This window comes from Gopherus flavomarginatus, chromosome 20, assembly GCF_025201925.1.
Source record: "Gopherus flavomarginatus isolate rGopFla2 chromosome 20, rGopFla2.mat.asm, whole genome shotgun sequence".
Classification (NCBI taxonomy): Eukaryota; Metazoa; Chordata; order Testudines; family Testudinidae; genus Gopherus; species Gopherus flavomarginatus.
Genome location: NC_066636.1, coordinates 2,909,078 through 2,924,660, shown reverse-complemented (window position 1 = coordinate 2,924,660; position 15,583 = coordinate 2,909,078). Strand labels below are relative to the sequence as shown.

Sequence of the window (15,583 nt, the reverse complement as noted above, 5' to 3'; positions counted from 1 at the left end):
ACCTGGAGGAGATGCCAAGGGGGCTTCTGGTTCTCTCTCTGGTCCGGTGGGAGGCAGGAATCTCTGCAGTGGACCTCACTCAGCTGAACAGCTGCTGGGGCTCCCAGCGGTGCGTGTTGGACCCTGTGATTCCCTGGAGGTTTGCCAGATTGGGTCGGTGTTGTGGTTTTCGTGGTGTTGCTGTTTGAGGGTGAGTTTGTACCTGCCTGTGTCTGTTTCAGAACTAAAGTCGGGATCGTGTCATGGAACCCAGGAAAACAGCCCCGGCCCGGGCCGTACTTAGTGCTGTGAACTCCAGGTGAGAGAGAGAGGGAAGGTTGGAGAAGGAAATCAAATACATCAACAGGGGAGAATGCGAAAGGTCTGCAACATGGCATGGCAGGCTGAGACTTATCTCCCCCCCACCCCCACAAGAGGGGAAACTGAGGCACGGAGTGATCTGATTCCTTCTCCAAATTATTTTGCAAAGGAAGGGGACTGGGGCTCCTGTCCAAACCAGTTCCCTTCCCATCAACTCTGCTTTCCCTGCTGCAAGACTGCTGTAGGGGCTGAATATTTCCATTAAACGATGGCTCCTTCGTTTGCCCTACAACAATAAAATAGACTAGCCGGGGGGGGCAAATAGCCCCCCCCCAAAGCTGTGTGAATATTAAGGTTTTTTGAGAGGGGACATGATAATATTCCAGATCAATCGAATGCCCAGCTCAGCTTTCTAGCCATCCAGCAGCTCTAGGGCAGGGAAGGAAGGTGCTCTTGGTGCAGAGTGGTCACAAAACAGGGGTGAATTTAGCAGGGGGGGGGTCCGGTTGAAATCCCGCCTGATGCAGCCACACAGAATCACTGGCAGCGCTGGGAGAGGCCAGGAGTGGAAGCAGGTGGCCAGGGGGTGGGGGGACATTTGCCCTCAGTCCTGGGCTCTGGGATGGACTAGGCTGGGTGGTGGGTTCAGTCTAGTCTTCCAGCCTGTTGCTCTCACTGGGGTTTGTGGTTTTCATCTGGCTCCACCAAAAAGATCAAACAAGCCCAGTAGAAAAGGGGGTGAGAGAGGCGGGAAAGGGTGTGTAAGGGGTTAAAGTGACCCATCAATGAAAGAGTGAAACCAGAGTTTGACTGGGTCCCCCCCCAGCCACCACTCGGCAAGGGGCAGCCCCATTCCCCACCAAGGCTGTGGTGAGGGGCAGCAGAGGAGGAAGAAGCCACATGTGATGGCAGTCCCCTCCCCTCTCCCCAGCACCCACCACCCCCTCTCCAACCCCCAAACTCTGTCCCAGAGCCTGCAACCCCCTCTGCACTCACTCCCAGAGCCTGCACCCCTCCACCCTTCCTGCACCCCACCCCGTGCCCCAGTCCGGAGCCTGCACCCAGCACCCAAACTCCGTCCCACTCAGCCTGGGCAAAGCTCCTTGGTCTGGCTCCCAGCCCCGCTCCAAGGGTTGCAGCTGTCTGGAGGTGCTGCCTTCCACATCTTCCTCATTCACACCTCATTCATTCAACAGGGCAATTGATTACAAAGTGGGAGGAAGATCTTATTTCTAAGATCCTAGCAAAAAGACACTTTTCTTTTACCTTATATACTACCTTAGGGGCCCGCTATAACATATTACCAAGGTTCAATACAAAGTCATATAAAAGTTATACAAAAATGCGTAATGCAGAGATTGATTTACAACTACATTGATTGACAGCTGTGTGCAGTAATATAGTGACCCCTGGGTCTTTGAATGAGGCTTTATACTTGGGGGGGAGGTGAGGGGGCAAGTGGCAGGTGGGCAAAGAGGCGAGCACTGGGCCAGCAGGGGTTCTAGGGGTGGGCATGGGGGTTTCTGGCAGGGGAGGGAGAAGGTGAAAGGAGGCGAGTGATGGGTGGGGGACTGACTAAGAGAGATGCAGCAAGCAAGCGGGGGGCTAGGGGGTGAAGAGGGTGTGATGATGGGGCTGAGCAGGGAGGGGGCAGGTCCTATTTTACTGCTGTGATCTGGTCACCCCATGTGCCCGCCCCCAACTTCGTTTCGATGGGGCGGAGCTGGGGAAGGAAGGTTTGTTTCCACGGGGCCGGGTGGCACTGGGGGAGGAAGGAGGGGGCAATTTTATATTAATAAGGAAATATTTTTTAAATTTTAATAAAATAAACATTAGTGAAGAAAATCAGTTATACAACTATCAAAACAAATTATTTTCCTAATATGAAAGTGCAAATCAGCTAATTAATATATGATGCAATGTATGTAATATATAAATTTATTATTATTTATATAGTCATGGAAAGTAAATAATACACGGAAGAAATGAAAGGGTTTTTTTTTAAGTGTTTTTTTGTTTTAGTCATCCCTGCCGGGGCCTCATCGAAACTGTTCAAATTGGGCCCTGCACTTCCTAAAGCCGGCCCTGAGTCTCAGAGCCAGGACTCCTGGGTTCTCCTCCAGGCTCTGGGAGGGGAGTGGGGTCTAGTGGTTAGAGCAGAGGAGGTTTGCTGAGATCTGTGCTTTTAATGGCTGGTGACAGTGTATGGGGAGACTTTGGCAAACCAATAAAGTGCCTGAAACCACTCTGGCTTATTGTTAAAGGCGACCTAGTCAGCAAGCTGTAAATTGGCCATTCAGCAGTCTCAGCTTCACCAAGGCGGGGGAGAGGGGGTGCGGAGTTTTGGGGTGCCACAGCAAGAGCAGCTTGAGTTAATCTACAGATCCATTCTGTGACTGGGACTCAGAACTCAGGCTGACGGCCTGCCTGAGTGGAGACAGGGAAACAACTGGAAAGAATGAACATGGTGCTGGGAAACAGCTTGACAGATTTTGTACAAGAGCATGTGGGGATAATGGACCCTGGAAGCCCGGTGCCTTCACTGGCCCCGGAGCCTCCCTGCAGCTCCACAAGCAATGGGATATCCCAACTGTTTACCATGTGCAGCCAATAGTGCTGATCCCAAAATAACCAAAGGACCCCTGAGACATCGGAGAATAGAGGGACCATGGGCCAGGCTGCAAATTGGTTGGATTGGGCACCTACCCAGGACACCAAGGGGTAACCAGTATTGTCTGGTGATTGCTGATCCCTTTACTGAATGGACTGAGGCCATCCCCACTCCACATAACACAGCTCAGACCGCAGCTCGGGTGCTCACTGAACACGTCATAACCAGATGGGGCACGCCGAGGGCAACGGATTCCGATCCAGGGCCCCACTTTGTTGGGGAAATCACCAAAGGAATCTGCCAAGCCTTTGGGATTAAGCGAAGGCTCCATACAGCTGGACGCCCCCAGAGTTCAGGCCAAGTGGAGCGAACGAACCGTACTCTGAAAACAGCTCTCAGAAAAGCAGTAAACCCTGAAGCGGAAGATTGGGACCAAAGGCTGCCGTTCATCCTGGTGGCTACCAGGGGCTCTGCCGCATCGCACAGAGTAACTCCGATCAAGGCGACGGCTGGGAGAGACGCGTGTCTCCCGGAACAGTGGTGGGTGGACGGGACGCCACCTGACAACCCAAGAGGGAGACCGTCGCTGCCTCTTGCAGGCTGTTGGCATTCTGCAAACTAACACCTTTTTAGCTGTGGCATGTACGCAAATGCAAGCATGGATGATTGATGTAGTAACAGATACAATTCGCGATGGTAGGACTGGGGTGCTCCCAGTAGAAATCAGCAGCATCATTTGGAAATATTCCACCCAAACTGAAAGAGTTACAGGTCTGGTGGAAAAGGGTAAATTTCACCTATAATCAAGAGTCAGAGGAAATCACCATCTTTGCCTTGCTAATGTCCCAGGCAGAAATAAAATGAGTTTCTCCCATTGTGCCTTTAGGCCTCAATATTAATCGGACCGTAGTGGAACCTATCGACCACCGAGTGAGGGTGCTGAAAGATGATCAAAAATGGAAACCAGTAGAATTGGGAGCCTGTTTAGAGGAACCTGGAACTGGAGATGAATGTAACCAAAATGCCCTCCAAGCTCAGGATGTGCGTTTGGAAGTAACTGAAGGAAAATGCCGCTATGCTGTTAACCCATTTGTAAGTAACAATTCTGTGTTTGTGTAGCTAGGAAATGGTTGTGTATGTGTTAGAAGTTGGTGTCCTATTCTGTGCGCAAAGTAAATCATGGTCCTTAGGAGAATAAACGTTTCTGTCATATTGCAGCAATTAAGGGATGTGATTTTGAAGTTCGTGTGCCCGAATTTGAATATGGTCAGTTAAAAGTGTCTTATGCTTTGTATTCTGTTGTAAAACCTGTGCCCCTTGGGATGGATGTGCCTGCTTTACAAACATTGCGTGTGCACCCTGGTTTACAGAACCAGTCACATACTGCAACACAGGAAGGGCGCAGAGCCCTGGTTACCGTGCATCATAATGCCAAGGAAACGAAACGGGTGTTTGCCAGAATTGGCCAGGACCAGACGCACCACTGGTGGGAAGTGTTATTGGGATGGTTCCCCCTGGCACAGGCATCCTGAATTTGGCCCTACACCCCATCAGAGTAATCTCAGGGTGCCAAACTGTAGTGGGTTTCGTTACCAGCCTAATGTCATGCTGGACCTGGCGCAACATCTGATGATTGCAAGTCCCCGACAGATGAGTCAGTGGTTACTGCCACCGGCACTCCTACCCCTCAGGTAAGGAGTGTGAAGGCTGGGACTGTAACCGCCTTTAAAAGAGAACTGGATACATTCACGGCAGTTACGTCCATTATTTACTTATTCCCATAATACAAGAACTAGGGGTCACCAAATGAAATGAATAGGCAGCAGGTTTAAAACAAATAAAAGGAAGTTATTTGTTTTAAACCTGCTGCCTATTCATTTCATTTGGTGGCCCCTAGTTCTTGTATTATGGGAATAAGTAAATAACTTTTCCTTATTCACTTTCTCCATCCCCCTCATGATTTTATAGACCACTATCATGTCCCCCCTTAGTCTCCTCTTTTCCAAGCTGAAGAATCCTAGCCTCTTTAATCTTTCCTCGTATGGAACCTTCTCCAAACTCCTAATCATTTTAGTTGTCCTTCTCTGAACCTTTTCTAGTGCCAGTATATTTTTTTTCAGGTGAGACCACATCTGTACGCAGTATTCGAGATGTGGGCGTATCATGGATTTGTATAAGGGCAATAAACTATTCTCCGTCTTATCCTCTATCCCCTTTTGAATGATTCCTAACATCCTGTTTGCTTTTTTGACCACCTCTGCGCACTGCGTGGATGTCTTCAGAGAACTATCCACGATGACTCCCAGATCTTTTTCCTGACTCGTTTTAGCTAAATTAGCCCCGATCATATTGTATGTATAGTTGGGGTTATTTTTTCCAATGTGCATCACTTTACATTTATCCACATTAAATTTCATTTGCCATTTTGTTGCCCAATCACTTAGTTTTGTGAGATCTTTTTGAAGTTCTTCACAGTCTGCTTTGGTCTTAACTATCTTGAGTAGTTTAGTATCATCTGCAAACTTTGCCACCTCACTCTGTCGCCTTATCGGCGCCTAGAGACCATTTCAAGTGGAGGTCCTTTCCCTGTGAATATCTCCTTGTGTGACACACACCCCCTGCCCCCTGGCAGTGTCACACCTGCCCGGTGTCACAACCACACCCGCAGTGCGTCTCAGACACACACACAGCGAAGGGGACGCAAACATGGACACACACTCACACTCTGGCTCTCCCCTGCTCCATTCCAGCAATGCCGGCCCAAAGATGGGGGTGTATAGGGGGTGGGAGCCCCTAGGTGGCCCCCCCGATGCCCCTTCACGTCATGTACCAGGGCAGATGTGGGACTTGTGGAGAAGCAGGCGGGGGGTGGTGGTGGAAGCAGCAGCTCACAGATTCAGCCGGGCCCCAGGGCGACAGCGAAGCAATTATTTATAGTTGGCCGGAGCGCAGAGAGGACGGAGAGAAAACGAGGGCAAGAGGAAGCCAGGGAGAGGCAGCTCTGGGGGTACTGGGATCCGGCCGGACGCCGGCCCTGCCTGTGAGTCACTGGGGTCTCGGGAATTCCCAGCTCAGCAAGTTGGGGGTGAAGGGGAGATGAGGGGGGTGAAATGGAGGGAAGGGTGGGGTGTGTTGGACAGAACCCCCTCCCCCAGTCCCAGAGCCAGGGATAGAACCCAGGAGTCCTGGCTCCCTGCGCTACTCCCTGGACCCCACTTCCCTCGCCCAGAGCCAGGGGTAGAGCCCAGGAGTCCTGACTCCCCCGTCCGGATTTTCTTTGGCTGAGCCCCTGAAGAGCTGAGCCCCCCACCATCCCTCCCGTCCGCTGCATCAGCCACCCTGAGCCTGGGGGTGCGGGTTGGGCCCAGAGGGGGTCAGGGGAGGCCAAGGGTGGGAGAGCGAAACTGACCAGAAATAGGTACAGGAAAGTGAAACCAACCAGGAGCCTGTGGCTGGGCCCTGAGAGAGGTGTGGGAGCCCGGAGCAGGGGGAGGGGAATGGTGGGGGGGACACGGATAGCTAGACCGGCAGCGATGGGTAGTGGTAGATAATTAGAGGTGTGGATAGATGGATGGGGATGGACAGATGGGATGTGTGGGGATACATGTGGGGATGTATTGGGATGGATAGATAGGGGGTGGATGGGGGACGGAGGAATAGATAGGGTGTGGTGGGGAGGATAGGGAGATGGGGTGGCTGGGGCTGGGAGGGGGCGTAGGCAGGAATAGATGGGTGGGGGGAGGGAGATGGGGGGCATGGGGCAGGGAGGTGGGAGCTCCCCCGTGCTGGGCCTGGGCAAGCGGCCAGCAGTTGGGGGATGGGGGACTGCACTGGGTCATGCGCCTCTGTGTGTCTCTGCTCTGCCCCCACCCGGCTGCTGCTGGATCCCCTCCCCCTGCCCTGGCCTCAGAGCCAGGGAGAGAACCCAGGAGTCCTGGCTCTATTTTGAGCTCTGCTGCTGCCTCAGTTTCCCTGCTGTAGAAGGGGGGAGGGAGGGGAGTGAGCAGCTCCCTGGGGTGGGGCAGGGTCTCTTCTAGGGGAGGAGCTGGGACGGGTGAGGGGCAGGTGACCCTCTGCCCCAGTTTCACTGCCAGGATTGGCTCCAGCAACACGAGCTCTGGGTTTTCGTAAGGAAGCCAAAGGGCTTTGGGCTGCGACTGACTCGAGCGGAGAGACAGGAGAGGGGGAGCAAGTCCCTGGGGCCCCTGTAGGGACACAGCCCCGATCTGGCCCCAGGGCGGGGACTGGCTGGCTCAGGAGGTGGAGAATGGGGCATGGGGCTTTTCCCGTTGGGGGGGGGGGCGCTGGCCCCGATCCAGGCTAGATCAGTTCCACTTATAACCCACAGCTCTCTCTCCACTCCGAGTTCACTGCTCAGCTCGCGTCCTGGCGCAGAGAAGGGGAGGGGACAGACCCCTGGGGTCCTAATTCAATCCACTGGACATGGCCGGATCCCCCCAGGCTGGACACACTGTGAGCCTCACGTGGCAGCGTCTCCTGCTGGCCCTGCTGGAAGGTAAGTCTCTGCCATCCCTGTTCCCCAGCTGCCCTGCCCCAGAGGTGGCTGCACCTCAGCCCCAGGTGAGCCGTACCTGTGTGGCATTATGTGCGGCTGTTCCCCAGCTGCACTCCCCCAGAGGTGGCTGCACCTCGGCCCCAGAGGAGCCGTACCTGTGTGGCATTATGTGTGGCTGTTCCCCAGCTGCACCGCCCCAGAGGTGGCTGCACCTCAGCGCTACATTCTGTCTTTCCAGCTTTGTGTTACAGCCATGTCTCTGGGTCTTGGAAATCCTCGCTCCCTGGGACCATCCGGGCTCTGAAGGGTTCCTGCGTGGTCATCCCCTGCTCGTTCACCTACCCCGGCTCCCGTGAGTCCTTGGGTGGTCCATTCAGCGTGGTCTGGTACCAGTACCGGAGCTGGGGCTACCCTGAGATCTATAACAGCAAGGGCCCGGCGAGCGTGCTGGCCGAGTACCAGGCCCGGACGCAGCTGCTGGGAGATCCAGAGATGGGGAACTGCACTCTGAGCCTAAGCCCCGTGCGGAGCGAGGACGCCCTGAGTTACTACGTCTGGATCAACCCCGACTCCGTCAGGCATCGCTTCTACGACATCACAGTCCGGGTGGAGGTGGCAGGTAACTGGAGACCCCCCGACCTTGCACAGGGCAGCCCCTGGGATACAGCCAAAGGGAGGCTGGCAGCAGACGGTTCCACCCCAGAGGCGATCGCATTGCAGGATGCCTGTATACACAGCCGCCCAACCTCATATCTCAACGCTGGCCAAGGGGCACCGGCGGAGCTGGGGAGGGCTTGTTGCCAGGTGGCTAGTGGGGACCAGAGCAGGCACCACATCAAGGAAAAACACAGAGCTCCCTGCACAGCCCCCAGGAGCCCCACTTCCTCCCCCAGCCCTTCCCCTCCAGACCGCTTCCTCTGTTACCAGCCATTAAAAGCACAGACCTCAGTAACACTCCCTGCTCTAACCACTAGACCTCACTCCCCTCCCAGAGCCACGGGAGAACTCAGTCCCTGCACTCCACCCCAGAGGTGGCTGCATCTCAGCCCTGGGGGGGGGGGATCCTTGTATAAACAGCTGCTCCACTCCAGAGGTGGCTGCAACTTGGCGCCAGGCGAGGAGCCCCTGTGACCCACCCCAGAAGTGACTGAGTCTGTGGGTGATGACTCACTGCAGACTATGACACCCTCCCCGTTTGTCTCCCCCAGACACTCCAGACCCGCTGATGCTGAGTGACCCCGGGGTGCTGATCGAGGGCCACCGAACCACCATCACCTGCTCCATCCGCCACACCTGCCCCTCGGCCCCTCCCAGCCTGGGCTGGAGCCCCAGGGGGGGCAAAGCGGTGACCAGGCAGGAGCAGCTGGTGGGGGGCGACTGGCGGGCGGAGTTAGAGCTGAGCTACACCCCCTCGTACAAGGACCACGGGCAATACCTGCAGTGCACGGCCACCTTCCCCAACCAGCAGCAGGCTCGCAATGGGCTGCACCTGCAGGTCAAGTGTGAGTGAGAGGGCGCTAGGGGGCTCTGTGCTGCAGGGGGTGGGGTGGGCGGGGCACTCCCTGGGGGCGCCGTGCTGCAGGGGGTAAGGTGGAGGTTCAGTAGGGGGCGCCGTGCTGCAGGGGGCGGGGCACTCCCTGGGGCGCCGTGCTGCAGGGGGTAAGGTGGGGGTTCACTAGGGGGCGCCGTGCTGCAGGGGGTAAGGTGGGGGTTCAGTAGGGGGTGCTGTTCTTCAGGGGGTGTGATTGGGGCTCAGTAGGGGCTGCTGTGCTGCAGGGGAGCGGAGTGAGGGGGTCAGTAGGGGACACTGTGCTGCAGGGGGTGAGACTGGGGGTCAGTAGGGGGTGCTGTGCTGGAGGGGGCACGGTTGGGGCTCAGTAGGGGGCACTGTGCTGCAGGGGGCGAGACTGGGGATCAGTAGGGGGTGCTCTGCTGGAGGGGGCATGGTTGGGGATCAGTAGGGGGCACTGTGCTGCTGGGGGCGGGGTGGGGGCTCTACCGTGGCAGGTAGGGAGTCATAGGGGGCTCTGTGCTGCAGGGGGCGTGGCAGGGGGTCAGTAGGGGTCGCTGTGGTGCAGGGGCAGGGCAGGGGGCAGAAGGGAGCGCTATGGTGTGTGGGGAAGGGCATAGGGTCAGTAGGGGGCGCTATGCTGCAGGGGGCGTGGCAGGGGCTCAGTAGGGGTCGCTGTGGTGCAGGGGCAGGGCAGGAGGGGGCGCCGTGCTGCAAGGGGTGGGGTGGAAGGTCAGCAGGGGCCGCTGTGGGGCAGGGGGCAGGGCAGAGGGTCAGGAGGAGGCGCTGTGCTGTAGGGGGCAGGGTGGGTGGGGTCAGTAGGGGGCGCTGTGGTGCAGGGGCAGGGCAGGAGGGGGCGTCGTGCTGCAGAGGGTGGGCGGAAGGTCAGCAGGGGGCGCTGTGGTGCAGGGGGCAGGGTGGGTGGGGTCAGTAGGGGGCGCTGTGCTGTAGGGGGCAGGGTGGGTGGGGTCAGTAGGGGCGCTGTAGTGCAGGGGTCAGGGTGGGTGGGGTCAGTAGGGGGCGCTGTGCTGTAGGGGGCAGGGTGGGTGGGGTCAGGACGAGGTGCTGTGGTGCAGGGGCAGGGCTGGAGGAGGCGCTGTGCCGCAGAGGGTGGGCGGAAGGTCAGCAGGGGGCGCTGTGGTGCAGGGGGCAGGGTGGGTGGGGTCAGTAGGGGGCGCTGTGCTGTAGGGGGCAGGGTGGGTGGGGTCAGTAGGGGGCGCTGTGCTGTAGGGGGCAGGGTGGGTGGGGTCAGTAGGGGCGCTGTAGTGCAGTGGTCAGGGTGGGTGGGGTCAGTAGGGGGCGCTGTGCTGTAGGGGGCAGGGTGGGTGGGGTCAGGACGGGGTGCTGTGGTGCAGGGGCAAGGCTGGAGGAGGCGCCGTGCCGCAGAGGGTGGGCGGAAGGTCAGCAGGGGGCGCTGTGGGATGGGGCGGGGCGGGGCAGAGGGTCAGGACGGGGTGCTGTAGTGCAGGGGCAGGGCAGGGGGTTAATGGGGGTGCCGCTCTGCAGAGGGCGGGGTGGGGGCTCTCCCCTCGTGGTGGGTGCTGGCCTCCGGTTGGCACAGAGGACTGGTGGGATGCTCCAGGGAAGGCCGGAGGCTGCAGGAGCTCTGGGGTCTCGGGGTGGCTGGTGGGGGCAGGTTCCCCCTAATGTGCCGCTCCCCCCCCAGATCGCCCGCGGGGCACGGCTGTGGCCGTGGTGGGGCCGGCCCGGCTGAAGGAAGGCGACAACGTCACCCTGCGCTGCACCAGCCAGAGCCACCCCCCGGCCACCACCTACCGCTGGTTCCAGGGGCCGCGCCGGACCCTGCTGCGGGGGCTGGGCCGGGGCCCCGAGGTGACAGTGCTGGCTGTGGGGCGCCACTCGGGGCCCTACCGCTGCGCCGCCGAGAACGAGATCGGCCTGGGGGAGGACTCGCCCGCCGCAAACCTCGACGTGGAGTGTGAGGGGGCGGCTGGACGTGGGGCCCTGCCCTTAGGGGCGCCGGCTGCGATCTGGCCACAGGGCTCGGGTGGGTTCAGGGGGGTCGGGAATGAGACATGGGGGCTTTTCCCTCTAGGGGGCGCTGGACCCAATCCCATCCTGGGACAGGGGATTGGCTGGCTCAGGGGGGTGGGGAAGGGGCTACGGGGCCTTAGGGGGTGCAGGCCCCGATCCAGCCCCAGTTTGGGGGCTTGCTCAGGGGGGCAGGAAATGGGGCAGGGGGCTTTTCCCCTTTGGAGGGTGCTGGCCCCAATCAACCCCAAGGCTCGGGTGGCAGGGAATGGGGAACAGGGCCGCTCCCCTCATGGGGGCGCTGGCCCCAATCTGGCCCCCGGGTGGGGCGCTGGCTGGCTCAGGGGCAGCTGGGGGATCTGGGCTCGGTGCCCCACATGTCCCCTGTCCTGTTGCAGACCCACCGGAGCTGCTGCCGCGGGGGAACTGCACGGTGCGGGGCCGCGGGCCCGGGGGAGCGGCCACGTGTCACTGCACGGCCGAGGGGAACCCCCCGCCCCGCCTGGAGTGGCGCTTGGCCAACCGCACCCTCCCCGGGGACTTCGAGGGCCCTGAGCTGCGAGCGACCTCGTGGGCGCGGGGCCCGGCCGTGAGCGGGGAGCTGCGGGGCCCGGCCGGGGCCCTGGCCAACGTGTCCTGTGCTGTCACCAACGCCCACGGGCAGAGCCAGGCCGCGCTGCCCGTTGTGCCCGCAGGTACCGGGGACCAGCGGGAGGCTGGGCAGGCGGTGCCCTGGTGCCATAACTGCTATGTACATGCCCCGACCCGGGTATCGGCCGCATGTAGGGTTGCCAACCGGAGTTCTCCCAAAGCTGCGCGGCCCTGCACCCCCAGCCAGAGCCCTCACCTCCTGTACCCCAACCCCTGCCCCAGCCCTGAGCCCCCTCCTGCACCCAAACTCCCTCCCAGAGCCCACACCCCTCACCCCCTCCAACACCCCAACCCCTGCCCCAGCCCTGAGCCCCCTCCTGCACCCAAACTCCTTCCTAGAGCCCGCACCCCTCAACCCCTCCTGCACCCCAACCCCTTCCCCGGCCCTGAGCCCCCTCCTGCACCCAAACTCCCTCCCAGAGCCCACACCCCTCACCCCCTCCCACACCCCACCCCCTGCCCCAGTCCTGAACCCCCTCCCTCACCCTAACTCCCTCCCAGAGCCTGCACCCTGCACCCCAACCCTCTGCCCCAGCCCTGAGCCCCCTCCCTCACCCTAACTCCCTCCCAGAGCCTGCACCCTGTACTCCAACACTCTGCCCCAGCCCTGAGCCCCCTCCTGTACCCAAACTCACTCCCAGAGCCTGCACGCTGCACCCCAACCCCTGCCCCAGCCCTGAGCCCCCTCCTGCACCCAAACTCCCTCCCAGAGCCTGCACCGCTCACCCTCTCACACACCCCAACCCCTGCCCCAGCCTTGAGCCCCCTCCTGCACCCAAACTCCTTCCTAGAGCCCGCACCCCTCAACCCCTCCTGCACCCCAACCCCTTCCCCGGCCCTGAGCCCCCTCCTGCACCCAAATCCCTCCCAGAACCTGCACCCCAACCTTCTGCCCCAGCCCTGAGCCCCTCCCACACTCTGAACCCCTCATTCCCGGCCCCACCTCACAGCCCTCACCCCAACCCTCTGCCCCAGCCCTGAGCCCCCTCCTGCACCCAAACTCCCTCCCAGAGCCTGCACCCCTTACTCTGTCCCACACCCCAACCCCTTCCCCAGCCCTGAGCTCCCTCCCACACCCAAACTCCCTCTTAGACCCCACACCCCTCAACCCCTCCTGCCCCCCAACTCCTGCCCCAGCCCTGAGCCCCCTCCTGTACCCAAACTCCCTCCCAGAGCCTGCACCCCACACCCACCCTGGCACCCCAATCCCTGCCCCAGCCCTGTGAAAGTGAGTGAGGGTGGGGGAGAGTGAGTGACAAAGGGAGGAGGGAAGGAGTGAGCAGGGCGGGGCCTCGGAGGAGGGGCAGGGCAGGGGCGGGGCCTCAGGAAAGGGCGGGGCAGGGGGCCCGGCAGAGGTGTTTGGGGCTGTGTGATTAGACAGATGGCAGCCCTACTCTGGGGTAGCTTTGGGGGGCTGGGCTTGGGGCTGCCTGGTACCCTAATTACTCATATATACACCCTGACCCGGGTATCTGCCGCATGTCTGGGTAGCTCGGGGGGCTGGGCATAGGGTGGCCTGCTGCTGTAATTACTCACGTACACACTCATGTCTGGTATTACCATAATTACTCTTTCACACAGGTTTGTCCCTAGTATAAAGCTGCCATTTATTTACTATAGCCTGAGTGTGGGTATGGGGTTACCGTATATACTCACACCCAAATATAAGCCACCCCTCTAATTTACCCCAGGGCCAGAGTAACCTGGGAACCGCCGAGTAGGTGGTGCACCCTTCCCATATTTGCTTATATATTCGCACCATGAGTTCAAGCTGCCTGCCTGATTTAGCACCCTCCCACCCATGCGAGGACATGCTGTTACTGTAATTACCCACATATAGATGCTGCTCCCCCTTTATGCGCTGCTTGACAACATTAATCCCACTGCTGACACCAGCTGTGTCCGTCTCTGCAGGGGACGATAATTTGCTGCTCATGGTCTCCAGCGGAGTCATCGGCAGCGTTCTGCTCCTCTCGGTGCTGGCGATCGTGGTCTACAAGGTAGCCAGAGCCAGGTGAGGTTACCAGGCCGTGGGTCTGGAGGTCTGATGGCTTAGCCACAAAGGCACTGGGTGGGCAGTAGGCCCCACTCAACGCCAGGGGGCATGGCAGCAGGCACAGAACAGGAAGGGGCATGAGTGGAGGGCAGATATAGAGAGGTCCAGGGAACTGAATCAGGAGGATTGAGTGGGGTGGATTTATTAGGACATAGGGAGACACCTGTGAAAAGCAGGCAAGTAAGTGGGGATTGGACAGAACCTGGTTGGTCTCCTGGGGCATGAGGCTCCTGTAAGAAATAATTAACCCATGGGACTCCCTGCAACTAGATATTTAGCAGGGTTAACCCGTGGGACTCCCTGCAATTAGATATTTAGCAGGGGTAATCCGTGGGACTCCCTGTCACTAGATATTATCAGCGTTAACCCAGAGGAATCCCAGTCACTAAATACTAGAAGGCTTAACCCACGGGACTCCCTGCCACTGGGGAGTAGTTGTGTTAACCCCTGGGACTGTCTGCTGCAGGGTGGGCTCGTCGGCAGCTCCAGGGCTGCGGGAACCGAGCTAAAGCCTGTTCTCTCCTGCAGGAAAGATGAAGAAGAGGGTCCCTCGATCTACGACAACGAAGGCAACGGGGAGCAGAGGCCGTCCCTCAAGGGGGGAAAGCCGAGCAAGATGACGAAAGACGAGCAGTTCAACCTATACAGCAAGGCAAAGGCCGGGGGAGAGGTGGGAAAGGCCAGGGCCACACGCTCCCCCTGCCGTCGTCCTGGGCTAAGCTGGGAGGGGCCTGGTTGTTCCCTGGATGGGAGACCTGCAGGGTGGGGCTCTCCCCTGGCAGTCAGGGCTGGTCCCAATGCCCCGGGGTGGCACTAGGGGGCGCTGTGCTGCAGTTATTAGCACTGAGGCATTGGTCAGAGCACCCAAGTGCCGAGTAACCAGATGTCTCTGCTGTTTGTCAGACTGAGGGGGGCAGGATGTGGACCCTGGCGTCCTGGCCAGATTCCCAGATAGTTAATTACATTTGCCTCCCTAAAATCCATTCTGTTGCCATAGATACATTAATCTTTGTTTCCTGCCCCTGGCTGCATCTCGGCACTGGGTGAGCCATCCCTATGCGGCGTTGTGTGCAGCTGTTCCCCAGCCGCTTCGCCCCAGAGGTGGCTGCATCTCGGTGTTGGGCAAGCCATAGCCATGCAGTGTTGTGTTTGGCTGTTCCCTAGCTGCCCCGCCCCAGAGGTGGCTGCATCTCGACGACCTCGGTGTGACTCAATCCTTCCTCTTTGCATCCTCAGGAGCTGGGCATTGACGACTACGAGGCCATGGAAAGAGTGGAAGACTATGAGAATTTAGCAGCAGGAGGAGCCGGACATTACGGGAACGTTGGCACTTGGCAGCCGCATGTGCTGTCTGAGCAGATCTACTCCAACGTCTAATCCTAGAGCAGGAACGGACGGGCCAAAAATGCTTCTAAATATCTCTTCTATTTAAACAAGTGCTTGTATAGCTAGGAGTAATAATAGCTAGAGCCGTGGGAGTGAGCGGTGGGACGGCTGGTGACAATGTGGTGGGCAGTGGGATATGCCTAGACCCAACCCGTGTCAGGGACTGAGGTAATCAGTCGAGTCACTGGGAGCAACATGATGCTAGAGGTGTGATACAGAGAGGGGAAAAATGGTGTCAGCAGTGGGATTCAGCTAGCGTGAACTGGTGCCAGAAGTGAGATCTCTGGAAAACTAACCAAATCATCCATACCTGCCTATAGCCATCTGCCCCCACCAGGGACAGTTCGTCACCACATGTACCTGTAAAAGACCCCATGCGCCCACCAGCCCTGGGCATACGCTGATGCCCACATAACCATGCCCCCTGGCCCCCTGAGATGCCCAATCAGATTTGATACCCCTTGATGACATAAAACTAGATACCCAATGGGGTGACACCCCTAGTATCAGCTGGTCCTTGTGCTAGGTCCCATTAACCCCCTCCTGGCTGGAGCGGAGTGA

General features: G+C 58.9%; 1 protein-coding gene across 1 annotated transcript; it reads left to right on the top strand.

The window, feature by feature from the left end:
- Positions 1 to 7,354: 7,354 nt before the first annotated feature.
- On the top strand, positions 7,355 to 15,013 carry LOC127038362 (sialic acid-binding Ig-like lectin 10). Its single transcript, XM_050930940.1, has 8 exons — positions 7,355 to 7,427; positions 7,666 to 8,046; positions 8,636 to 8,929; positions 10,604 to 10,876; positions 11,328 to 11,624; positions 13,495 to 13,594; positions 14,165 to 14,306; positions 14,873 to 15,013. The coding sequence occupies exons 1-8, from the start codon at positions 7,355 to 7,357 to the stop codon at positions 15,011 to 15,013; spliced, it is 1,701 nt and encodes a 566-aa protein (XP_050786897.1).
- The last annotated feature ends 570 nt before the right edge of the window (positions 15,014 to 15,583 follow it).